The sequence below is a fragment of the Uloborus diversus genome, chromosome 9 (genome assembly GCF_026930045.1).
Source record: "Uloborus diversus isolate 005 chromosome 9, Udiv.v.3.1, whole genome shotgun sequence".
Lineage (NCBI taxonomy): Eukaryota > Metazoa > Arthropoda > Arachnida > Araneae > Uloboridae > Uloborus > Uloborus diversus.
This window is the reverse complement of record NC_072739.1, coordinates 96,012,685-96,040,596: the sequence shown is the minus strand read 5'-3', so window position 1 is coordinate 96,040,596 and position 27,912 is coordinate 96,012,685. Positions and strand designations below refer to the sequence as shown.

Below are 27,912 nucleotides of genomic sequence, written 5' to 3'. Positions count from 1 at the left end.
GCAAGAATTTAACGAAAAGTATACTAAACATTCACTTTTTAGCCTACTTTCCCAGTAAAAGATAGAGGAAGAAGAAAAAGGCATGAAAGAAGGCTTAATGCATCTTTAAAAGATCGCGGAGAAGAACAAATGAAAGGTCAAAAAAAGAAAAAAAGAAAATAACTAAATTAATATCGAGAAACTGCAAATTGGAAAGTAGTGTATTGAAATGGGAGAAAACGTGTGTCGGTCTGCCTGTCCCTCCCCCCCCCCCCCATAACTTTTAAGTGAATAGTTCGATTCGAAAAAATTCTTTTTTTGTTCGAAAGATCTTGGCGAGGACAACTCATTCCCATATTTCATTTTTTGATTTGAATAATTTTCTGTTCAATTTTGAACAAGTCCAAAAAAAACTCAACATTAGCTCTTACGGGGAAATCATATTTTAAAAAAATGAAATGAATTTTCAAATAAAATCCGGTTGAAAAATTAGCAAATAAATAAATAAATATCAATTTACCACTGCTGCCTCTGCCTCATAACCATTGGAGATCCATGCTTTTGTGCCATTTAGTACATAAGAATCTCCATCTAATCGAGCAACAGTTGATGCTGCACTTGCATCACTGCCATTGCCTAAAACAGGAAAAATATTATTATTTAATAAAAAAATATTATTACATTATTGTAATATTATGCACTAGTGGTACCTGCACGGCCTTGCCCGTAGTAGAAAATTAAAAGGTCATTTGGATAGCCTGTATATTTACAAATAATGGATGATGAATTTCTCTTCAATTTGCTATGTTCATTTGCTTGCCCCCGTTACGGTTCCACGTTATGATAATTTTGTAATTTACTCTTCCACGTTGTGATAGTTTGCTCGGAAAAAATTTTCTTAAAATTGGAATAGAAAAAGAACAAAATCGAATTTTCGAAAAATCGCATCGATTTACACACTCCCATGCTATAAACTAATTTTGTGCCAAATTTCATGAAAATCGGGCCGAACGGTTTAGGCGCTATGCGCATCACAAAGATCCTGACAGACAGACAGAGATCAGGGCGGTCATTCCAAGCTCATCAGTTTGCGAGATCGAGATTTTCGCTCACGTGATCGGTTGTGACGTAGAAATGTCGCAAAGTAGCATTTTAATGTACTCGATCTTAGCTTGCTGCTAGGTTCGAGTAGATTAGAATACTACTTTGCGATATTTCTACGTCACGACCGATCACGTGAGCGAGAATCTCGATCTCGCAAGCTGGCGAGCTTGGAATGACCGCCCAGGACAGAGACAGTTCCAGACGGAGAGACTTTCAGCTATATTATTAGTGAAGATACATATGGTGCTTCAGAAATCTATATAAAAAAAAACTTCGTATTTTGTTGGATCTCCCCCTCATATTTCCTTCCAATATGCAATGAAAATTTGAGTAAATTTATGTAACTAACTATATTTAGTCGCACAGACGCATTTAAATGTATTAATATTAACAAAAATGCACAAGGATGCATAATTACTAGCAAATTTATGTAATATATTTTTTATATCTCTGAAAATGGAAAATGTGAAATAACAGAAAATTATGAAAAACAAATCAAGTAGTGGAACTAATGAAAAACAGATTAAGTACAAAAACAAAATATGAAACGTCAATTAAATCCAGATAAAATGCATAAAATAAATTAAATACACAAAATGTGCAATAATTTACTCATTAGGTTTGCAACTCATTTAGGTATGCGTTGAAAAAAAAAATTTTTTTTCCTAATACCAGTCTAAATATTAAATATTGATTCACTCAAATTCTGAAAATGAGCAATTCACTTTGCTTTAAAAATATTTCTTAACTTAAAAGAAAACTAAATACCTGGTTCACTTAACGCAAAACAACCAATTCTATCTCCGTTGACAAATGGGTTTACATACTTCTTCTGTTGTTCTTCCGTCCCAAACTGCTGTATGGCACCTAGATATAAAGACTACAAACTAAGTTAGAAAGTTATAAGATTACCACAATGAAAAGAATTCAAATTTTTTTCTAAAGAACACGAGTAGAAAAACTTTTTCACTGCTTTGCAATGTAGATTTTACAAACGTAAAAAGTATTTGCAACAAATTCATTAAAGTGTTTTAAACTACTTTTGCGCAGTACCTAATATAAATCAGCACCAAGAAATACTTAAAGATTACAAGTAAAACTTAGGATAACAAGCTTCAAAATAAATTGAAAACTTGGATAGACTTTAATCATTTTATTTTTGTGACAAGGTAAAGGAAGAAAGAAATCATCTAACAACTTTTAACGGTAGAGGAGAGTGTTGTATCTTGTGACAGTTTTTATATTTTAGTTTTTAACGTCAATTATTTAAATCAAATTTGAAATCTAAAAGTCACATTAAAATACCCATCATATTTCTGTGCAATATATATATTTTTTAATTCAGACAGTTTGAAAATAAAGTATTGCCAGGCAGTTAAAGTAAGAATTCCAAACTGTAACAAGATACAACATCCTATTGTACCTTGGGACACATCCTGTTGTACCATGGTTGTACCAACTCTTCATGATTCTGGAAACAGCCATATACTTGAACCAATTTTGCACCAAAAACGAAAAAAAAAATTTTTTTTTTTCATGGCAATAAACTGAATTAGTAAAACCTGTAAAGTTGACCACCCTTGTAAGTTGACCACCTGTCTAAGTTGACCGCTTTTTTCTGGCACGGAATTAGCCATTATCGTGTAAATCAACCTTTGTAAGTTGATCACCTGTTTAAGTTGACCACTAAAGTAGTGCACCGCGAGTGGTCAACTTACACAGGTTTCACTGTATTAATAATGAATTATGAATCATGAATTAATGAATTATTTTCTAACAGTAAATGTGTTTGAAAGACTACATCAGATTAGAATATTTTTCCACGTTCCTAAACATATCTAAATTATTATGACTCATGCGTATGTTGCACCTTGGGACGTGTCCTGAAGTACAATATGCTTGAAATACACCCCCAACTCAGTCATTTCCAGCCGAGGACTGCAGTTTCGTACTTATTAGCACTCATCAGCCCTGCATATGAAAGTGACTGAGCTGGAAATGGAAAACCTCTTAAGGAAGCCAAGAGGGCCAAACAAACTGGTAGCTAATGTAGAATTAGCACAGACCAGCCGAGTGACCGAAGCAATGGTTCGGTTCAACTCGAAAATTGATGGCAAGGCAAGGCAAGGTATATTCAGTAAATTACCGCCCTATAGCCAGAGATAAAGCAGAAAAACATGAAACACACCACCAACTCAGTCATTTCCAGCCGAGGACTGCAGTTTCGTGCTTATTAGCACTCATCAGCCCGGCATGGGAAAGTGACTGAGCTGGAAATGGAAAACCTCTTAAGGAAGCCAAGAGGGCCAAACAAACTGGTAGCTAATGTAGAATTAGCACAGACCAGCCGAGTGACCGAAGCAATGGTTCGGTTCAACTCGAAAATTGATGGCAAGGCAAGGCATATTCAGTAAATTACCGCCCTATAGCCAGGGCTAAAGCAGAAATACATGAAATACAACCACCAACTCAGTCATTTCCAGCCGAGGACTGCAGTTTCGTGCTTATTAGCACTCATCAGCCCGGCATAGGAAAGTGACTGAGCTGGAAATGGAAAACCTCTTAAGGAAGCCAAGAGGGCCAAACAAACTGGTAGCTAATGTAGAATTAGCACAGACCAGCCGAGTGACCGAAGCAATGGTTCGGTTCAACTCGAAAATTGATGGCAAGGCAAGGAAAGGTATATTCAGTAAATTACCGCCCTATAGCCAGGGATAAAGCAGAAATACATGAAATACACCACCAACTCAGTCATTTCCAGCCGAGGACTGCAGTTTCGTGCTTATTAGCACTCATCAGCCCGGCATAGGAAAGTGACTGAGCTGGAAATGGAAAACCTCTTAAGGAAGCCAAGAGGGCCAAACAAACTGGTAGCTAATGTAGAATTAGCACAGACCAGCCGAGTTACCGAAGCAATGGTTCGGTTCAACTCGAAAATTGATGGCAAGGCAAGGTATATTCAGTAAATTACCGCCCTATAGCCAGGGTTAAAGCAGAAATACATGAAATGCACCACCAACTCAGTCATTTCCAGCCGAGGACTGCAGTTTCGTGCTTATTAGCACACATCAACCCGGCATAGGAAAGTGACTGTGCTGGAGATGGAAAACCTCTTAAGGAAGCCAAGAGGGCCAAACAAACTGGTAGCTAATGTAGAATTAGCACAGACCAGCCGAAGTTGAACCGAACCATTGCTTCGGTCACTATGTTATTTCATGTATTTCTGCTTTAGCCCTGGCTATAGGGCGGTAATTTACTGAATATACAATATGCTTGCCTGTCCCTAGGTACAGTCACCCTGTGGTTTGAAAAAAAAAAAACAAAATGGTGGTCAATCTAGAGGCAATACTATTATTTTCTCATAACCAAAATATTTAACAATACTTTTGCAATAAAATAAAATTCAGTTGGTTAGTTTTACAAATACAAAGACAGAAAATAAAGTAAGAAATTTTCTTTCTCTCACAAAATCATCAATTTAACTCTTTTAAAGTTGATTTTTACTACGACACAATTTAGTGGGGAAGGTTAATATTAGAGAATACAAAAAACATGGCTGCTAAAAATTCGTGATTGCAAAAAAAAAAAAAAAAAACATATAATGAATTCAAGACGTGAAAATTCAAATGAATAATTTATTTATTTATTTTTCTTTTTTCCACATTGAATTTGGTAACTTCATGTACAAATCTGTGCTTGCTTCCCTTTTCTAAAAAAAAAATCTCAATCTATTAGCAGGGAAATGAGGGGTAAAGTAAAACAGTGGTGCTAATTGAAATGTCACAATATTTTCAGTTTGCAGTGCCACCTATCCAGCAATATTTTAACTATGTTTTTAAACATATCAATTATTCCAGTCAAAAAATAAATAGATCTAAAAATCAAGGAAAACATAAAATCAAAAATACAGTTATTGTAATCTTTTGTGGTTTATAAAAAAAAAATTGTCTTTATAAAATGATAAAGGTTTTGCAATTAAAACTTAATTCAGTTAATAAGATCTGCTGATGTCCAGTGCAGTACGTATCTAGTTCATGATAGGCTTGTTTTGGTTTTAAATATTTAACACAATTTTTCAAGTGCACGAGGGGCAAACTGACTGGGGCAAAGCGAAATAGCTCATTTCGATTACTTATTCATACATTTATTAAATCACTTATAATTATTTCATTTACATTCCTTCGTTTTTCAATTCATTATTTTATTCAGTCATTCACTTATTTTCTCTTATTCTTACACTATTTTATTCACTCATACATTTTATATTTTACATCAATTAATTAAGAATTTATTTACCGTGTCATTATTCATTTATTTGATTATTTATTCATTCATTTGATGCAAAATATTTTGAATAATCAAATAAAGACATTTCATAAGAGAAATATTCAGTTCTTCGCTTTGCCCCATACATGGGACAAAGCGAAAATTTTCCATTTTTTTCCCGACAAAAAAAAATACAGGGGAGTCAGGTCAGGGGATCACGGTGGCCATCTGACTGGTCCGCCTCTGTCCCCCATCCTCGAAGACTTCCTGGATCCGCCCTTGATTTATCTTCAATTCAGTTTCCAAATTTACAAATGCTTTTAACTACTTACTAACGGATTAAAACGAAGAACAAATTTTCAGTTCAATACATAACTCACACTATGAACACTCATGATGCACCCACAAGATGCACATCCTCGGCTAATTTCCTCCATAGCAATAACATATGCTAAGTAATCCAATCCAGCACCACCTGCATCTTCAGAAACATTGACTGCTAGCAAACCTAACTCACCAAGCTTTTTGATCTAAAAATAGAACACATGAATTAACTTTTTTGCCACAAGTTACTGCCCTAAGCCAGGGATAAAGCAGAAATACATAAAATACACTCCTTTAAGGGATTTTCTGCCTCCACCTCAGTTACTTCCTATTCCGGGCTGATGAGTGCTAAAAAGCACGAAACTGCAGTTCTCGGATGGAATAACTGAGCTGGCGGTGTATTTCATGCACATAAGTTAACTGTTTGACTTCGGAATCACTTTATTATATGGTATGCTATTAACATGTCTTGTATGCATCTTTAAATTTAGTCATAAGATATGACAGAATAACACTGGAAGAAACAAGTTTTAAAAAATGTATTAAATAGCCAAGGTTCGACAAACTCCTGGCGCCAGACTATCCGGGTGACTAAAAAAACTTCTTGTTGGCTAGTTTTTTTGCATACCGACAGAAAAGAATTCAACATCAATATAGGGTCATTCCATACAGATTCAACGGATGAGTGTGCTCGACCATTTTTAATTTTTTTGAAACTCATATCCCAAAACGATGCATATGAATGATGTTTAATACCACTTTTATTTTTTCTCTAACCTTAACCCTTGATTTTTTAGTGGTCATCAAAAGTCATTTTCGTAGTCAAAAATGGGACTTTTAGACCTTTGCATTTTGGCCCAAATCTAATTGAATAACAAACACGGCAGAACATTTTAGATTTTGATGTTAAAGTAAATACGATAGTAGTCTCACACACTGAGTTATGTAGCTGTAACTTAATAATTAAAATAATGGCAGCAGGCCAAAGTTCAAGGTCAAATGTAAAATTTTTACTCATTTCAAAGGGTTATAACTAGCTTAGGGGATAAAAACACAAAGTAAAATATGGCAAAAACTAATCACTGAAGTCACACTAATGAGAAAATATAGCTGTAATTGTGTGATTTTTTACCCTTTACAAATTACAGCCCCTCAAAGATCGGAAAATTGAGAAAAATGACATTTTTAGACCCCTGTAGACCAAAAGGGGATGGAATTAAAAATAAAAAATTTTTTGAAAATTAAATATTCAATTCAAGTACTAAACACGTTTTATGTATTGTTTTGTGTATTTGGTTTGTAAAAAAGATACAGGTCTTTGAAATTGAGCACTTTTACTAGTTAATTCACAGACTAAAACAGAAAAAAAAAGTGTGAACACTTCATTGCACCTTCTTAAATTACATATATTGTCCTCTATATAATGTATTATACTGAAAAAACATATTGTAGGTTTAAAAATAATTATTTTAATTTGATAACTTAGAAATATTTGGACATGAATGAATAGTTCAGATTTGATTGACAGCTTAAGTAGTTAACTTATAGACTAGACTGATAATCTACACACACAAAGTTTCAATACATACAAACATACACTCTGTATATTAACAGATCCAAATTGCCTTAAACATATGCAAAAACATTATATATACAAAATTTAAATTTCAAAAAGTGATTTTTTTTTTTTTTGTTTGTTTGTTTGAGTGTAGTTTTTAAAAATTAACTCATCTAGTAGTCCTATAGTTGCAATGGTGACTCAAGTATATGACGTTTTGAAATGCATTACCAATGCACATTCATAATTTGATACTTTGAAACTGAACCAGAACCAAGACAATGACAGAAGTTCTAGATTTAGTGATCAACACAAGCTATGTAATAACCTTTTTGACAATAATGAACATCTTCTTTTGATAGTCTTTTTAGTAACACACTATTCTTCATACCTATTGCTAGGGGACAATAATATTTCTGTGATAATATTTAAATAATGTGGCATAAAGCAGTGATTAGATGTTGTATAGGAAGTTTATTTGCATAGTCAAACCTTTCTTGTAGCATTTTTTCAGCTAGTTTAATATACGGAGTGATCACAAGAATATATACAATGTTTAGTAGCAAAAATGCAGAAGGTATACATTTCTGTAGTAATTAAAATGTGATTTCTAGTAGTTCTCCTTGCAAGCTAGTCTTAATAGCATAAATTATTTTTACGGTTCCTCTGATTCCCTTACATTGTCCATTACCATGTGATATTGCATAGAAATGCCATTCAGCTCTCAAGTTGACATCCGTTTTGTGATTACATAAATTAACAAAGTTCTTTCTATTTTTGTTGTGTATTTGAGTGAAGTATACGCCACATACTGTGTAACCATCATAACTACAGTACTACTGTGTGAGTTCATTTTCTTAAAACTGCACTGACGCAAGAAATGAAAAACGCACTATTTTTTCCTTTTAACTATGTAGATAATGTTTTTGAAAGTGTTTAGGCAAGTTACATAATTTAATGTACAGTTACATAAGTTAATGAGTATGTTTGTATGCATTGAAAATTTGTGTCTGTGTATGTGTAGATCATCAGTATAGTCTAGAAATTAACTACTTAAGCTGTCAATCAAGTATGAACTACTCATTCATGTCCAAATATTTCTAAGTTATCAATTTAAAATAGTTTTTTTAAAAATTAAAATATGTTTTTCTAGTATAATATATTATATAGGCCTTTTAAGAAAGTACAATGAAGTTTTCACACTTTTCATTTCTGTTTTAGTGCGTAAATTAACTAGCAAAATTGCTCAATTTCAAAGACCTGTATCTATTTTACAAACCAAATACACAAAACAATACATAGAACATGTATAGTACTTGAATAGAATATTTAATTGGCAAGAAATTTTATTTTTAATTTCATTCCCTTTTGGTCTACAGGGGTGTAAAAACGTCATTTTTGTCATTTTTCCGCTTTTTGAGAAGCTGTAATCTGTAAAGGGTGAAAAAACACACAGAAACAGTTACATATTCTTATTAGCATAGTTCCAGTGATTAGTTTTTGCCGTATTTCATTTTGTGTTTCCCCTTTGAAATGAGTAAAATTTTTACATTTGACCTTAAACTTTAACTTGTTGCCATTACTTTAACTATTAAGTTACAGCCACGTAACTCAGCATGTAAGACTATCATCTTATGCACTTTAACATCAAATCGTAAAATTAACTGCCATAAATGTAATTCAAATAGATTTTGGCCAAAATGCAAAGGTCTAAAAGTCCCATTTTTGACTACGAAAATGACTTTTGATGACCTCTAAAAAATCAAGGGTTAAGGTTAGAGAAAAAATAAAAGTGGTTTTAATTCATTCATATGCATCTTTTTGGGATATGTGTTTCAAAAAAAAATTAAAATGGTCGAGCGCACCGTTGAATGGTCCGTTGAATCTGTATGGAATGACCCTTATAATGTTTAATTTAACGAACTATCACTTTTTGGAACCTTAAAAATTCCAAATAAAGTCACAGTTTACAAGTAGAGTAATATTGACGATTGCAAAAATTTATATTTTTCAACCGTCAATATTATATATATATATATATATATATATATATATATATATATATATATATATATATATATATATATATATATATATATATATATATATATATATATATATATATATATATATATATATATATATATATATATATATATATATATATATATATATATATATATATATATATATATATATATATTGAACAACGTATATTAGTAATGGCAATATGGCATGTGTAAACTGACGCAAAAAATAAAATGTGTTGAAATTAAATTCAGAATTGAAGAATTTAGTTATTTAGTCTCCATATTAGTTCAGAAAGTACTCGATTTACAAGAACGCAGAATGATGTCTACATATATACAGTCGTAGTAGATCAATATCTTTTAAAACAGAGGTTCTCAACCTTTTAGACTCTGCATCCCCCTTTGAAGAACGCTGATGTAAGTCCCCTCCCCCCCCCATATTCTGTAAAATACAGAGCAGTGCAATCGTAATATATAAAAATTGATGCTGGTTCGGATACCTGAAACTAGCAACTGAATTGATATATAGGTAATTTCGTACGCAAAAATTAATATTGATACACTTAACTTTATACTTAAAATACACCGCCAGCTCAGTTATTCCATCTGAGGACTGCAGCTTCGTGCTTTTTAGCACTCATCAGCCAGAAATAAAAACTACCTGAGCTGGAGGCGAAAAACCTCTTAAGGGAGCCAGGAGAGTCAAACAAACTGGTAGCTCATGTAAAATTAGCTCACCAGATGAGTGACCACAGCAATGGTGCTGTTCAACTCAATGACTGATGGCAAAGCATGGTATTTTGTAGTAAGTTACCGCCCTAAGCCAGGGCTAAAGCAGAAATACTTAAAATACACCGCCAGCTCAGTTATTCCATCCGAGGACAGAAGTTGCGTGCTTTTTAGTACACATTAGCCTGGAATAGGAGCTACCTCAGCTGGAGGCGAAAAACCTATTTAAGGGAGCTACCAGTTTGTTTGGCTGTCTTGGTTCCCTTAAGAGGTTTTCGCCTCCAGCTCAGGTAGTTCCTATTCCAGGCTGAGTGCTAAAAAGCACGAAACTGCAGTCCTTGGATGGAATAGCTGAGTTGGCGGTGTATTTTAAGTATTTCTGCCTTGGCTCTGGCTTAGGGCGGTAACTTACTACAAAATTTAACTTAATAACTTAATAATAACAAATGCTACTATTTGTCCTCCTCAAGTATTTTGAAACTAGGGTGTGACTATGATAAATAACACTTCAGGTCATTTTCGATAACCAACTCGATATTTTGATTTCATGTATACCTTAAACACGGGCTACTTTGACCCACATTTTAGAATTTTCTCATCCTTTCTCGATAATTTTATTCATATTTCTAAGTAGTGGAAACCTTTTTTGCACACTCTTCTCATCCGTTGCTCAGAATTCCAGGTTTTTCCTGTTAAGAGTTTTACTTTTAACTAATCTTTTCCTTTCCAAATCTCTCTGACTGATTTTTTGCTGGGTCAAAGTAGGTCGTAATTTTTAGTTTAGGAGATACGTTATTATTATGAAATTTTGTAATAAAAACCTGAACAGAAATGAGATGTACAACTGTGTTACTACATAAAGTATTGAATATTATTCATAAATAGGTACTTAACAAACTTTTGCCTGATGTCGAACTGCTTCTACGTGTAAAAGACTGAGAGGTATATAAAGCCAACTGTTAGCACAAGGAACACAAAACCAATGGTTTTGCTCCTTGGGGAGAGCTATCAAGCTTGGTATACATTAATGAGTGCTTGGGGTTGCTCTCTAACGGATACTGTCAAAATATGTTAAAAAATTGCCTACTGAAAGTTTACAGAAAACGTTGTATCTTTTTATTCCTTTGGGCCAAAGAAGGATCGTAGGACCAAAGTAGCCCTTGTTTACGGTACTAAAGCTCCAAATGGCAGATTCACAGGGATAAGTGGTTTAAAAATGCACAAAAAACCTTAAATAATGGCGATAATGTCAAAAGCATTTACATGTGACTCAAAAACTGAGCTAATAAAATATTGAGTATAGTTAGTTTTACTATTTTACTTTAATATTTTATACATTCACGTCTTCTTTGAAATCCTTTTACGCCACCGTGTTTTAAAACAGGTAGAGAACCGCTGTTTTAAAATTTTCTAAACCGTAAGAGGAAATTTTCTTTCAGGAACTTTTAAATTATTACTCTCATTTTTTAATAATTGAGTTCTGAGAGGAATTATGTCCATCAAACAGTTCAATGTAAAGACTTTTTTTATCAACTTCAGTTTTCAATTAGGCTGGAGCTAAAAAAAAATTCCTGCCGACTATAATTTTACCTTTGTAAGACTCAGTACAAAATTTTCAGTACGTTACCGCCCAATAGCCAGGGCTAAAGCAGAAATACATGAAATACACCGCCAGCTCAGTCATTCCAGCCGACGACTGCAGTTTCGTGCTTATTAGCACTTATCAGTCCGGCATAGGAAGTGACTCAGCTGGCACGAAACTGCAGTCCTCGGCTGGAATGACTGAGCTGGCGGTGTATTTCAGTACAAAATGTCTCTCTGGCTTGCAAAGGGAACTTTTTTCAAAGGTTAGTCATAATTTGATTCTAAATAGAATTAAATGTTTACTTCTTAAATAATCCCATTTTAGAAAAAACAGGTTTTTTTAGAATAGTTCAATGTAAATATGTGATTGATTTTAAATTTATGTTTGATTTCTTTCTTTAATTTTGATATTTTTTAATTACATTTGAGAAGGGGCGTGCACAAGGGGAAGAAAGGACACCTGTTGGCCCGGACCCGAGTCTGAAAGGGGCCCGAGATTTTTAAAATGAGGGGTGAAATATACTTGCAAGGATATAGGGTGAACAATATGGAGAGGGGCCCGCAAAAGTCATCTGTGGCGGGCCCCAAAATTTCTGTTTACACCCCTGCATTTTAGTATCAAAAATAATAATAATAATAATAATAAAAAGCAGATTCCTGATTAGTGAATTATAAAAACTTTGTGACAGTAAAAATAGCCTAACATTGATATGATGCAATATTTAAATAGAAATTGAAAAAAAAAAAAAAAACATTTTGGGAAAAACCTGAAACGACTTGGTTTTTCATCAAAACCCGAAAAGGCCCGGGCATATCATCAAACCAAGATGAGCTTTTCCAAAGCCTGCCTATATGTGAGTAGGAGTATGGTACTATAGGCCTGAACAGAAATCCTTAATAAGAAGAAGTTAATAGAAATAGTATTGCAATTTTAAAAAATAACGAATAAAATGAAGTTTTATGTGTTGACAAATAACTAACGCAAAACGGCAAAACTCTCCACTTGAAAAATGTGTACTCTTAATTCTGATATTATAGGAAAATTATGTTACTTGTTCCTTTGGAAATAAGTGCTCTTTATCAAATTTTGCAGCTACTGGTTGTAGCTCTTTTTCGGCAAATTCCCGGCACGTTTTCTGTAGCATCTTGTGAGTATCAGGCAAACTATAACAGTTGGATATAGTTCGAAGAGCTGCATGTTTGGAAGATCTCATGTGCCCTGCTGAAAAAATTAATAATTAATTTACAACAAAGAAAAAGGTTTGGCAGTGTTTTACACAACACAATATTCTTTGTTACTAACTGCCTTGGTCCCAAATCAAATATACAACTCAAGAGGTTTCTGGCAGGTACGAAGGTACGAATGGTTAAAATAAAATAATAAACAAAATAATTATTTATATAGTTTAGTATTTTAAGTTCGACAACCCCGCACTTCGTTAAATTTCGGATCGCTGCCTAAAATTTCAACACACAGTGGATAGGGGCGCCCTGATGGGAGATCGTTGTGTGTCCATATTCCACAAATTTTGTCTGGCAATTCGGCGAAATATTGGAGTTCCATTCGGCAAATGGAAAATTTCCACCTTCCCAAAAATTGAAGTACGGGGTGCCCCTGACTGTGGATGTGAAAACATAGAACGATTGTCTTGATAGTTATTTGTAGAAAGTTTCGAACTTTCATTGAAATAAGTACCATGTACACTCGTTTGAGTTAGAGGAATTCTGTACACGAAACGATGTCTAAAACTGGACGATCCGACTTAATCGTGAGGTAAAACCTCCGAAAGTCTTTCGCGAAAAATGCTAGAAAAGCTGGACATAATCTCGATTTCATTTTCAAATCTTTTAAGTAAATACGTAAAAAATAAATTCTGTCAAAATTTCATATTGTTTGAACGGTTAGTAAAAACTTTAATTTACAGTAAAATTTCAACTATGAACTGAATGAAACGCCTGATTCTGAAATTTGTCAAATTTTGTGAAGCAAAATAATTAGTTCTTTAAAAAAAATTAAAAAAAAAAAAAACATTTGTAATAACGATACAAGAAGTTAAATGGATACATTTTCTTTATATTAATTAGAATTTAAAGCAACAACTAACATGAAAAAATAGATCGTGCAAACGAATCCCTTTCATAAATCGGTGTTGCAAAAATGTAAAATATCGTTTATGCCACATCAGCAACTCATAAACTTACAAACTGTTGAAAGAACACAAAATTAAAAAAAAAGTGTACCCTAATTCAGATTGAAACAATTTTAGAATTTCATCTCTACCTAATTCAATAAAGATATAAATACAAAAGCAACAACAATACGATTGATTCAACAGGGAAAAGAGATGAAGCTTCTAGATCAGAGACAAACCTATGACCTGTGGGTCAGGCATGCCCCACGAAACCTTATTTTATTCATGGACTAGCTGCGTCGCCCGGCTTTGTACGGTTTACCTCGAAAATAAAAGTTATTTCAAGTGATGCGTGTTCAACAATTAGGCTTGAACGAAAAAATCTGTAAAATGTCTGACAGATTGCGAAAAAATAACCAAAATGGAAACCTTTTAAATCCCCTCATTACAGGAAGGGCCTTAAAACAAAAGCCACGATTTTGTTTGTTCATATTCGAGAAAAAAATGGCAATACATCTTTATTCTCAATGATTTGCTTCATTGCTACAAATTTTAATGAAAGCATCGTTCAACAATGACCGCGATCAACAATAAATTTCTAATTCAAGACTTACCTACATTTTTGCATGAAATTAATTAAAAACTATTAAATTCACGTTCTAATCACCTTGGAATAAATTTTATCTGGTGCAGAAAAATCAGGGCTTTTCATTGATTATTTTATTTTAATTTTCGCGCTCTCATATCCTAGAAAAATGCCATTTTCGGGTCCTAAAATTAAAATTCGAACAATCCGATTCTTTTTTTTGGCGTTTGAACCCCCCCCCCCGCCCCCTACGTTCCTTCTCGGGTCTCAGAGTGCCTTCTTGACAAATTTGATCGAGATCCGACTTAAACTGTGTATAACATACATACACGTATAACGAACGGGTCATTCTCTAGAAATGTGGAATTCTCCGTCTCATGTTCGCTGCAACCTCATAAATCTTTTTTAATTATTTTTTTTTAATACAGTGCAGAACCTTTTATCCGGGAACCAATAAACCGGGAAACCAGAAAACCGGCAACTTTTTCCCTACTTTCCCGTTATTTTTTTTAAATAAGCAATTTTGGCAATTTTTGAAAAATTAAGCTTTTTTTTTTCTTTTTTTGAAATACCAAAAAGAATATGAACGATTTCTTAATAAACAACATATTACTCACGCATAACTCGAGAAAATGTTTGCAAACACTAACTTAAAATGGTTATCCTTTATGCGGGTCAAAATTTCCGAAATATTTTCTTGAACTAAAAAGTACATTCGTAAGTTTGAAATTTTCGTGTTTTATTCTAATTGATAGCTAAGGAAATGAATATTGTCGCATAGAAAGCGAATTTTTTTTATACACATAGTAGAAATTTGCAGATTTAGGTTCAAAAACTTATTTTTTGCCCTTCCCTTCATTTTCTTTCGTTTTAAAACATCGAAAAGTGGTGGATTTTTTTTTCTTTTCCAAACAGAATGTGAGGGTCTCATGTATTATGAATAACTTAAGTTTTTTAGTGTTTAAATTATTCTCACAATAATAGTTTTTTATATTTCGATATTCATAAGCATTTCTGAATTGTTTTCTTCTTATTTTAATATGCTTAATTATTTATTATATAGTAATTTAAATTTTACAAACAATCGGCCAATAGCGCTTTTTAGCAATCCAGAAAACCGGGAAATTCAGATATCCGGGATAGCGATGGTCCCGAACTTCCCGGATAATTGGTTCTCAACTGTACTATTTATTTGTCACCTTCTACCGAACAAAATAACATGGATTTAACAGTGATAGACAATACCTATTTTTGATGAGACTAAAAAGATATACTAAAAAGTCATTACCATCCACTGTCCCTCGACTCAATGTTTGTCTTTTGTGATCTAACTATACTGCAAAGAAAAAAAAAATGCCTTGAAAAAATTTCTTCATAATTGCCTCAAATAATCAAATTCAAAACAAAATTTCTTTTTTGTTTGATTGCAATTTTGAAATTTTAGTGAAACAGTTTTAATTTGTTCCTGACATTTTGCATCATTACCATCCAACAGTTTTTACACTTTTTCATAACTACTTGGTGGTACTATTAACCCAAACAGTATTCAGTTTTAGTAGCAGTCACCTAAAGTCTGTTTGGAAATCTTCATGCGTCTTGCTTAGATGTGTAGCTATCAAATTAAGTAATTAAGTAGAAAAAATTTTATTGCTGTCATTACCATCATATTAGTTTTTTTTTTTTTTTTTTTTGCTTACTTTAAAATAAAGTAACAAGACAACTAAATCTTGAAAACAGTAGGTCGCGGCACTCTAAAAAGCTTAAATTCAATGCATATTCAAAAAAAAAGGGCTTATTTTTGTTTGGAAGGATGGGTTGGTATTTAGGGAAGATCTGGAACAATATCCGATAAAAATCATTTTAGTGGTAAACATTGAATGAAAACTCATTCCTTGAAGGTTATTGAAATTCTATTTAATAGCAAATAAAATACTTGATATTGATTTTTAATAATATATGGTTTTTAAAAGGATTTTCAATTTTCCTTCTTGATTCTACAGTTGCAACTCAGTCGGGGTTTTTTTTAAATTTTTAATTTTATCGTTGTTACAAGGGTGCGGAGTCGGAGAAAAAATGATCGCCTCCGGCTCCAACTCCAACTTCGATAACTATAGAGCATTTCACTCCGACTCCGACTAGAGTCTGCAAGCACTGGCAGAGTTGCGGACTTAGAGGGAAAATAACCGACTCCGACTCCAAATCTTAGAATTTTTAGCCTTCAACAAATATCTCCGACGTATTTACCCCAAAATCAGATCGACTCTGACTCCGGAGCTCTGGTTTTTGCTGTGAAATAGTTGTTGCTGTTGAAATGATTTGTTTTTATTTTCACTCTAAAGTTTTAATTTATGTTATGAATTTTCGAACTTCGATTACCAGCTCCAACTCCGACTCCTTTGCCACAAAATCAGTTTGACTCCGACTCCCTTATTCAAAAAAACATTCCAACTGCAAAAAGAAATTAAGAAGAAAAACCTGCATAAAGAGAGAAATAATTTGTTTTGAAAAACAAATTGTAAATACAGTAGAAACGATGCACGAGTGGTTGAATAGTTTTATCTAATCACTGAAGCTTGCTATTCTGACAGGTGAACAGCATCAATTGATTATTTTCAGGTTTAAAAGCAATTTAGCATTTATGTAAGAAACTGAAAATAACTTAAAGCTAAATGCAACAAAAACTAAAAACATTACCTCGCTACGCTCGAGTTATATTTCTTCAGTCAAAATCCTTCATAGCGCCTCCATTTCGAGTTTTGAAAATGATGCCACCAATGTTACATAAAAGATGTTGCAGCACAAATTTGAGAAATCTATATTGATTAGCACTCTTAATGTGCTGGATTTTGAAATTTTTCTTATCTGTAACATTTTTTTTTTCTTTTTTGATAGCAGAGTACTTTGACATTCTACAATTTTCTCTCCCCATACTTGTATCACTTTAAGTAGCTGATAAGTTTTGAAAATTGTTTGTTACCATGGCACAGAAAATTCCTCAACTGGCAACAGCAACGTTGTTCAGATATTCCCTATGTAAAAAAAATGCCTCAGGCTTAGGTTAATTTGTTACCTTTTTTACAAATGAACTTTAATAATTACTTTTTTTCTGGCATCAAAAAGCTTGTTCTGCCCACCCACCAACGGTGGAGTGAGTATATCAAAAATGAATTTAAAAAAAAAGCTTTTAAAAAGGTTCTTAAATTGATAAATCGAGTCATTGAAAAGATCAAAAATCTATATCACTTAAGAATTTTAAAGCCCAAAACCCATATTCTATGCATGCTTGAGTTCAGCTTTGAAATTAAGTTACTAGCTTAATTAATTACGCTTGTAATTACAATCATTTATTTTTTCCTATCCACCATCGACGATGGAGAAAAGAAATTTAAGAGAGTCCTCGTCTATGGTAAAAAGGAGATGAAATTGAATATGGAATCATGGAATTCATCGGTGTGAAAATGGGCGGGCAGTTATGATAACATGTTCGAATAGCGAGATTGGTTATCACCGATCTCGCAAAGTGAACGAATAGAAAAGCTGACTGGTTAGATTACGTTTTAATGTAATTTCATGAACGAGCTTCGTAAACTTCAAAAATTATGTTAAAAAGTAGTATCGATAATGTTCAAAGAGTAAAATTGTTTTTTATTTTTTAGCTATTTCCTGCTGCAGTTTTGAAGTCGGTTCTATTGCTGTTGAAAAAATATTTTTGCATCATGATGAGCAAAGGGATGTAAGTGGACATTTTAAAGTTTTAAGTAAAACGCGTTTAAAGACAAGATCCTCGGAAGTCTTTCATTGAAATGTTTTCCAAAATCAGGCTGTATAACAGCACCTACTACAGCTACTAGTACTATCTCTTGCTAAAAGACAGAGGAGAAGTTTACCTATCATTTCTCATGGGTATCTCCAAATTTTTAATTATGTCACTTACATCTCTTTGCTTCTCATTGCCTCAAATGTATTTCAGAAATGGTAATGATGTTTTCGTCGTGAAACTTTGCACCATTTTTTCATATAAATGCCTCAAACTTTTTTAAAAAATGAAAGAAAAAAAAAGATGAAATACTATCAACACGTCTAAAATTGAAATCGATTGGCACTAATAAAAACTAATCCTTGTTCGTCTCAGGGGTTTATTTGTATTCACATTTTAGAATTTTAGAATCCTCATACATATATATATATATATATATATATATATATATATATATATATATATATATATAGGGAGAGAGAGAGAGAGATAAAATAGCCAATGATCGAGTAACGCTCCTGACGTCATCAACAATGAAACTCGCGCCACGGCATGATACTTTGATAATACTCTTTGATAATGTTTAACATTCAGGGAAAGGCTTTATTGTGATAAGGCTGAATTAAATGTTTTACTGTTAAGACTCATTTCAGGGGAATGAAGAAACGAAAAAGTGATCAATAATGAACTCTATCTACTGAAGTTTAGGGTCAATCCACTGGAGTTAAGGTTAAATTTTCAGCTATCAAAATAGCATCACCATACCTTGACGGACGATTTTCTAGTCATTTAAATATTATCGGGTTCCCTAACTAATTTATATTTTACAACAATACGTGATACATTGCTCGCGATAAAAATAATATGTCCCCTTAAGCAGCCCCATTATCTATTATTGACAGATGAAGATAAAAACTACCTCTAGAACGATGATAGGGTATAAGTTTTATATTTGTTTCAGGGAAGACTTTGTTCAAAATTCTCATTGTGATTACTATTAATACTGATGTTTCACGGTAACTACTTTTCTTAACAACAGGATTTTTATATTTCGTCATTTAGTAGGGAAATTACATGAAATTTACTGCTTTTTACCCCTATTTTTTTCCCAAGGAGCAAATATAACTTCCAACTTAGGCAAAGACCTAAGTTGGAACATCCCCTATCTATCCTCATATATATAATAGCCAATTCACTGATCGAGTAGCACTGACGTCACCAACGATGAAACTCGCACGATAGCTTGCAAGACGGCGTTGTTTCATTGTTGCATCACTTAAAATTCAGTAATTAAAAAAAAAGAAAGATGATATTTTTGGCAGTGATTTAAAAGCAGAGAAGTGATTGTTTTAACAAGGCAAAACTAGATCTTATAAGCAACTGCTTTGCTGGTCAGACATTGAATAAAAATAACTTCGCGGTTCGTTTTAAGGTAATATGGTCATGATGAATTTGATTTTCTTCTAATCAATATTAAAAATTTCTCTCCCGTCTGTATTAATTTGAATACGTCAAAACTTACAGGAATCTTTCTAATAAAGGAGCAATTTGCACCCGTCATACCATGAAGGGCGATTTTCTAGTAGAAAAATAATCCTCAAGAGTATTTTGCTAAGTAAGATATAAAACCCATTGTTACAAATATTCGTTACCTTACTACAGTAGTATTAATAGTAATCATAATGAAAATTTTGAGTGAATGCATCTCTGGAGCTAGCATGAAATTTATTCACTATTAGTGCTCTCGTAGGATTTTATCCTCAGTGTGGTATTGGATATATGCCAATAATAGATAACGGAAGTAAGTAAAGAGACATATGATCTTTATCACGAGTAACGTGTATGTCATGAAACATATATTAGTTAGGGAAACATTTAATTTTTAAAAGGATTTAATTAAATCAGCACGCAAATAAATCCTAGAGAGGAACAAGGCTTAATTTTTAGAGTCAATTGCTTAAAGTTTTACGCACATAAGTAGTTTTTTTTTTTTTTCTTTCTTTTTTTTATTTTGCTTTAGTATAGAGCATTTATGTGAAAAAATAAGGTGAAGTTACATGATGGTAACATAATACTATTTCTGGAATACATTTACACTAAAAGAATAATGTAACAGTTTTTTTTTTTTTTTTTTGAAAAATACTAAGCACTTTTCAAAAGCGCTTAGTTTTTTTTTTTTTTTTTTAATTTGTTACTCTTCTTCTGAAAAGCTCTTTAAAAAGTGTTATACAGAAATACACTGACTTACTCTGTTTCAGACTTGATGCATTTATTATTCTTTCTCTGAATTATTCTTCAAAATTTTCGTGACACGGAGGAGATGTAGCTGCATTATTAACATTTATTTTCTAATTTTACTTTTGAAAAACAAATTAGCAACAGCAATTTCAGCAACAAATTCACAAACCGTTTCGAATGAGGGCGGCTACCAAAATATTTAGAGAAAACTTTTTAATATCGATAGTATTTTCATCATAACTGATTCATCACTGAAAATTGAGAAAGAGGCAAGGAGTTATCTCTTGGTCTGTAGACTGGTCGAGATAGACAAAACGCCTAATGTGAAAATATGCAGATAGATTGTAAGCATTATTACGGAACCCGATGGTTATTAGCTGCCTAAGTTATGGCTGGCGTCACTATGGGTTGGGGGTCCACCGCGGATGACCCCCATCTGAGGGGGACTGATACTGAAAGTGGGTTTTGAGAGTTGAAAAATTGTGAATACTTTAACTCTGAAAATTTCCCCTAATATAACTTAAATTATATTTATGCTAATCAATTTCAACGAAATTAGAGCACAAAATCCGTAATATATTGGCACGCGATATATTCGTAACATCGATATAACCGAGGTAATGCCAAGCAAGTATTCATTTAACGTACAAATAAATGATGTGAGAACCTACAAAGAATTTCGTTTATTATCACGGGACAACTTTCGTATTAAACATTGCAGAAAAAAATGCCGTTTGCAGTTGTTTGTTTAAGATGGAAAAATGTATTTTAAATATTTCTATCATCTATTGGTAAATAAAAACCCAAAGACTCAGCTTACGATAGTGAGTCTAGGGAAATTGAAATCACCAATATTGTTCATTTACTTAAATAAAAAAAGATGATACGACGATTCCTGGGGAATGCAGTACGTTTACTTCAGAGGTCTTAAACTTAAAGTAAGGTTTTATTTGCATTTAATTTTTCGGGAGACAACAAAAAGCACGATACATCCGAATGAGTGATATAACGAAGTGTGGTGTAACGAAGGGTTACAAATTTTAAAATATTTCATAACAATGTTTCTTTAAAAAATAAAAAAATAAAAAACATAAAGCGTTAAACATTTTAATTGTTCAAAATTTTACTCATTACTTCGTTCTCTGCCATTTGCCATTTCATCCTTAAAAGAGAGTTTAAAAAAAAAAAAAAAAAAAAAAACACTATTATGGCCCTCGTCCATTTTTGTGTATTTCACTCCTCCAAAATGAGTTTCCCGTCTCTAAAAAACATTAAGAACTATTTTCCCACCTTGAAAAAATGTCTAAATGTTGAAAATTTTAAAAAGTACTCATTGCTTCGTTCACTGCCATAAGTTTTATACATCCGCCTCTCAAGACTACGTCACAACTTATATAATTTTGAAAGTGTAAAGGGCCAATAAGATTCGAACTGTAGTACTTAATTTTACTGTAACATATCAACGGTAGTCAACCTTTGGATACCTACCGCCCACTTTTTTATCTACGTTAACCGCCACCCGTTGCACATAAATGGCAATCTATACATTAGGATCTAATGTATTTAAAAGATGCAGGATCCGTTTTCATTCGGAAACACATAGCAAATAAATATATAAGGCTTCAAATACTGCAAAAGTACTTATTTTCGTGAGTCATAATTTTCACGAAAACGGAGATAAGGTTGATTTCGCGAGCTGAAAATTAAGCGAATTTTACAATGAATAGAACCGAAAGTTGATTATAGCGTTCAAACATTTCTGAAGGCTTTAATTTTCGCAATTATTAAGGGCTCCCGAAAATCACGAAAGTTAAAGCCTCGCGTAAATAAGTACTTTTTGCTGAAAATAATTTCGTTTGAATGGAAAATGAGATAAAAGTTATGATTTTTTTTCTTCAAATAAATAGGAGACGTTCCGTCAGTTAGCACCTCTCACCGACGCTAAAATAACAACAAAAGCTGTTTGGATTCAATCCTTTGAACGAAGGTATTAGGAAAAAGAAGTATAACTATTTCTTTACTTTTTTGCTTTTTCTTCACAAGAAAAATTTCAAAAAAAAAAAAAAATAATAATAATAACAAATACTTCAAAAACACTTATTTTTGCAAGCCGTAATTTTTGCAAAAATTAAGCTGTCGCTGATTTCGCAAATTATCCGTTTAAAAAATATATATAATATTTCACGAGGCTTAAATTTTCACAATTACAACGGCCTCGTAAAAATCGCAAAAGTTAAAGCCTCGCTTAAATAACTATTTTTTTTTTTTTTAAGTACCGTACTCAGCGTATAAATCACGCTTTCATTTTTTTTCTTTTACATATGCCCCACTGTGCTTAATCCCAGATTGCGTAAATAATAATGATGAAAAAACTCTGCTGCATCAGGTAAAACTACTACGCCCCACCATAAAAACAGAAACGCCCACTAGTGAGCGGTATTTATTGACCAGGTTGATTGCCACTGATGAAAATTAATTTCAGAGTTCAAATTACGTGAACCTAACCGCACAGATCATATTAGCAACGAAAAGAAAATCACCTATTCCAGTGATTCTCAACCGGTGCGGTGGTTTCTTGTCCACACTAAAGAAAGTTTCTTACTCAAAAAAAAAAAAAGAAAGAAAACACCCAAAGAAAAAAAATCCTTCTCCATACATCTTTTACGTAAATTTGTGATTAATTTTCGTACTTTCAGTGATTTTTCAGCAACGTTTATTACTTCTGTATAATTATTGCAATAATTACTTATCTTATTCTTAACATTAAACTATTTTTGTAATAGTTCTTTAACACCAAGTAAAGTTTTATTCGTATTTTTCGCAATTCTTTTATTATATTATTACTATCATTATGTTTAGTAAAAAAAGGAAAAAAAAGATCCACAGTTTTTTTCTTTTACGAAAAGAAGAAAGAAAAAGAAAATCAGCGGTCCGCGAATTATTTTTTAAAAGCTTTCGTCCGTCCTCTGGTCAAAAAAGATTGAGAAGCGCTAATCTATTCTGTGTGAAAACCTTATCTCCGAGAACCACAGAGAGTGAAAAATCGAAGAAGCTAACGATTAATTCGAAATTTCACGTGGCACTCATTCGCCCGGTCTCATCTTTCTACGACTCAAAAAAAGCCGACAAGTTAATTAAAACGTCGATTAATATTATTTTGCGTGTTTTAAGAGATGCGGAGAGGGGAGAAGCCATGAAATACTCCGTTGAAAGCGGATTGAGGGCGAAAAGGAGTTCGCGAGCGGAATGAACAGAGGGCGGAGTCCCCTAATTATTTTAAAAGCCGGTGTGAATGAGTGTTGAGCTGATAACGAAAACAGGTAAAGTCAAAGAAATACTCTTACAAATAAGTCAATTTTTACATATGAGGCAGTGAGAATCAAAAGGAATTAAGTACCAAAATTAAAAATGTATAGATAACCAATACAAATAGTAGGTGAACTTCTCCCATGTTTAGAGGAAAGAGGTAGTTCTAGTAGCTTTGGTAGGTGCTGCAATACAGCAGGATTTAGAAAAAGTTTTTGATGAAAGCCTACCTAGGACCGCAACTTGAAACGCGTTTTACTCTAAACTTGAAAATGTTCACTTGTATCCCTTCGCTTCTCCCTGCTACAAAAATGGCGACATGGAAAAAAACTGGGTTCTGCCTAATCGCATTCTTATTTCAACCTTATCTCCTCCCTTTTTCCTTTAATATTTTGATTTTTTACATACCTATATTAAGTTTTCGTTTAAGTATTCAGACAAAACAATCAAATTTGTACAAAAACTTTCCTAGTTAAGGAACAAAAAAGTTTTTAACAGAAGAGATTAATAATTTATGAGCAACAAGAGAAGATACTTGCAAGAGATATAATTCCACTCCCAAATCGGCTGAAAATAAGTGCCATATTTTACAAGAAAATATTCCTACGGTTGATATTTTAAATTTATCCCTTTTCTTTAATATTTAATTTTTCACAGACCTGTTTTAAGCTTTCGTTTAATTATTCAGGCAAAAGCAATCAAATTTGTACAAAAAAAATTGCAGTTGAGGGACAAAAAAGTTTTTAACAGAAGAAATTAATAATTTATGAGCAACAAGAGAGGGTACCTGCAAACGACATAATTCCACTCCCAAATCTGCTGAAAATAAGTGCCATTTTTGACAAGAAAATTCTCCTGCGGTAGATATTTTAAATTTATTAGTGGTCTGCAATCAAATAATACTAACTCACCCCCGTAAATTCATTAAATAACCACCGTTTTGATAACTCAGTGGTTATCAAAAGTCCCTCAATCAATCGCTCCGCTGTAAGATAAGCTTGGACCTGTTTAAAATGATGTCACTGGTCACGTGATCTCAGTATCACGTGATCTCGTTTTGGAGCAGTTAGACGTCGTCCATGACATAAGTTTATCTTTTTGTCCACAAAATTATTGCTCTCAACAATTAGCAATGATACTAATATTGCGGCAGACGAAAACGAAAATGTTTGAAAAATTTGTCGGTGAGCGTAACGTTTGAAAATGAAAAATTTTGGTAGAAAGTATCAAATTGCTCAAAATTATCATCCAAAACTTGGCAAAAAAAAGGAAACTGCTTATCGATTTAATTTAGAGAGCTATCTAAATAAGGAGAAAGAAAAGAAAAATGCATTATCTCTGCACACATGAAGAATAAATGCATGAATAAAAAAAAGCGAAAAGAAAAAAGCAATGCTATATATTGTGCTGATGAGGGGCATTCTCAAAATCAGTGATGTATAAATATGATAAAAATCAAGTTGCATAAAATTGTTCGTAATGATCAACATTATTCAAAAAAAAAAGCCACGCAAACTTTCTTTCTTTCTTTTTTTTTTTTTTTTTTTTTTTTTTAAGCAATCACGAATCGCTTATTAACCTCACTTGACCGAAGTTGATGTTGCTCTGATTTTTCAGATTGCCATAACGACAAGACCAAATCTAGCTCGATCTTTTTTATATTTATTAAGAGGAGTAATTTTGGTTGCTATGGTTACAAATCGTTCGCTTTTTCGTTCAATCTGATTTCGGTTTTTTTTTGCCCAACGGTTTAGCTCAAGCAGATTTTACAGTAAAAACGGCGGGGGGAGGGGGGTAAAAAATCACGTTTTAGATGAACTTATATATATAAACGGTCAAGCTTCATCTAAATACAATATTTCCAGATTACTAATTCTTCTCATTTAAGATTGATAAGAAATAAAATGTCATAACGGTGTATTCTGAAAATATAATCTTTATACGTGTTCATGAATGTTGATCCCGAGTCCAAGCGGAAGAGAAAAGTGATGTGGTAGACCTTTCGCAGAAACTAGAAAAGAAAGAAAAGCGCGGAAAGTAGTGGCATTTCCAAATATTCAGACTTGAAAATTAAATATCTTCACACCACTTTTGCAGCTACAATAAACACAAAAACATTTTTCTAAAGGTAATTTTATGTTCTTTATTTCGTCAATGAATAGTTGTACCCGCAAGTAAATAGTTTTTCCGATATGGAACGAATACTGAAAAAACGCAACTAGAGTCCAAGATGGCGGCGCAAGATCCTCCTACTCTGGCCACATTTTGATAAACAACACGGCAAAAACATATACATCTTATCATAATAATGCATAAAAATTGTATTTTCTTCAAGAAACAGCTAGAGTTAGAAATTTGCAGAGGAATCCTACATTTAAAGAGCTGTGACGCGTTTACTAGTCCCCTTTATTGACAAACTCTGATTTTAATGCTTCAAGCAAAAGGTTTAATTTCTGCCAAACTTGAACCCCAATATGATTTGCCGGGATATCATTTAAAAGCTAGTGGGGTGGACTAGTTTTTGATAGATTTGATCGATTGTTGCTCAAGCAATTGTTTTTGAAAATGCCGTTCACAAATTTTGGTGCCAATTCAACTTTGAGTACTTTGAATGTTTCAAAGCTTGTAACTTGTTGAAAAGTTTTACTATCTTGATGAAAAAGGTATCATTTTATAGGATTTGGTCTGCTCTTTGCAAATATGTACTTATTTTGTGTGTAAACTTTCTAGGAATTTCAGAAATCGATCTTTTTCTAGGTTTTTTTTTCTCATTTTTCTTTTTTTTTTTTTTACTATATCTCGGTTACGGTTACGGATTAGACAGGATAATGGGTGGGTGGTTCATCCCCAGTTTCGCCGACATTTCAAATTTCCACCCCCCTTTAATATATCAAAAGTTACGATTGAAACTGAAAAACAGAGGTGCGGGATGAAATGTTGGCGAAATTGGGGTGACATCGGGTGGTTCTATGTTCCACTTGGGCTCCTCTATCAACCCCCTATGGTTTGGCAGATATGATCAAATTAACCCTGTAGTAAAAGATTTTCTTATTAAGTTATTTTAGGGGGGGGGTGAACAGTTCAAAATTTTTTTACATTGCGGATAACACGAAAAACTGTTTTTCGTACCAATAAACTGAGAAAACTGAGCAGATTCTGAATACATTCTAAATTTTGTGTTTCCAGGAAGAAAAAATTATTAGTAAAAATCGTAATACCATTTCTCGTAGACTTAACATGAACGCAAATTAGAGATAAATATGATTGAAACAAAATGAAATGAATTCAAAGCGCAAATATTTTTACCAGGGCTGTGGAGTCAGAGGAAAAATGTCCTACTCCGAACTCCGAATTTTAGGGCCTTCGACTCCGACTTTAGTACCCCAAAATCATTCGGATTCCAACTCCACGACTCAGACTCCACATCCTAGGCAGAGATGCAGACTCAGAGGGGAAATAACCAACTCCGACTCTTGGAATTTCAAAGTCTGCAACTTCCGACTTTGATTCCGACTCTTTTATCCCGAAATCAGTACGACTCGGACTCCGCAGCCCTGGTTTTAACCGGGCTGTGAAGTCAGAGGGAAAATAACTGACTCCGATTTTGACTCTGACCCCGGGAATTTTAGAGCATTCGACTCCGACTCCGTTACCCCAAAATTAGTCTGATTCTGACTCCGCAAGCACTGACAGAGTGCACAAACACGGACTTAAAGAGAAAATGGCAGACACCGACTCCGACTCCTTTCCCTCAAAATCAGATCGTCGCTGACTCTACGCCCCCGACTCCGACTCCGCAGCCGTAGTTTTTACTGTGATTTTTTTTTTCCATCTAATGTTTTAGTTTGTTCATTTTATTTTTTGCAACGGGAGAAAAAAAAAGAAATTCGGAGTCCTTTATGTTTAAACAAAAAGTGCTTTTTTTAATTTTTTTTTATTTAAATGTATTTATTTGTGTGGAGGTTTTTTTTAATTTATTTTCTTAAATATGCACGCGGGGATAAATAAAATCCGAGACGCTTTATTTTTATCCAGAAGAAAAAAAGCTTTTTTTTTTTCAAATTTATTCATTTTGACGAGCTTTTTATTATTAATTTTTTTTTCTTTAAAAAAAGATTTAGCTGCGTTAATTAGAAAGAGCTAATTTTTACGTATCAATTTTATCAGATGCGCGAGGCATCTTTTGTTTCTAGAAATCTGCTCAAAACTCTCATTAGTTGATAAGATACACGACGCGATAGACGATAAGAAGCGCAACAGAGACTTCATTCCCCCATTCTAACGATTTAGTGTATTTTATGTAAGCAGTCACCAATTAA

General features: G+C 33.1%; 1 protein-coding gene across 1 annotated transcript in view; it reads right to left on the bottom strand.

Moving 5' to 3' along the window:
- The window catches only part of LOC129229317 (short-chain specific acyl-CoA dehydrogenase, mitochondrial-like), a 44,221-nt gene extending 19,740 nt beyond the window's left edge, over window positions 1-24,481 (bottom strand). The window contains 5 exon segments of the mRNA XM_054863602.1: window positions 500-615; window positions 1,852-1,963; window positions 5,730-5,879; window positions 12,627-12,793; window positions 24,381-24,481. Coding sequence (XP_054719577.1) covers window positions 500-615; window positions 1,852-1,963; window positions 5,730-5,879; window positions 12,627-12,793; window positions 24,381-24,429 — 594 coding nt within the window. The 5' untranslated portion in view covers window positions 24,430-24,481.
- Window positions 24,482-27,912: the final 3,431 nt, after the last annotated feature.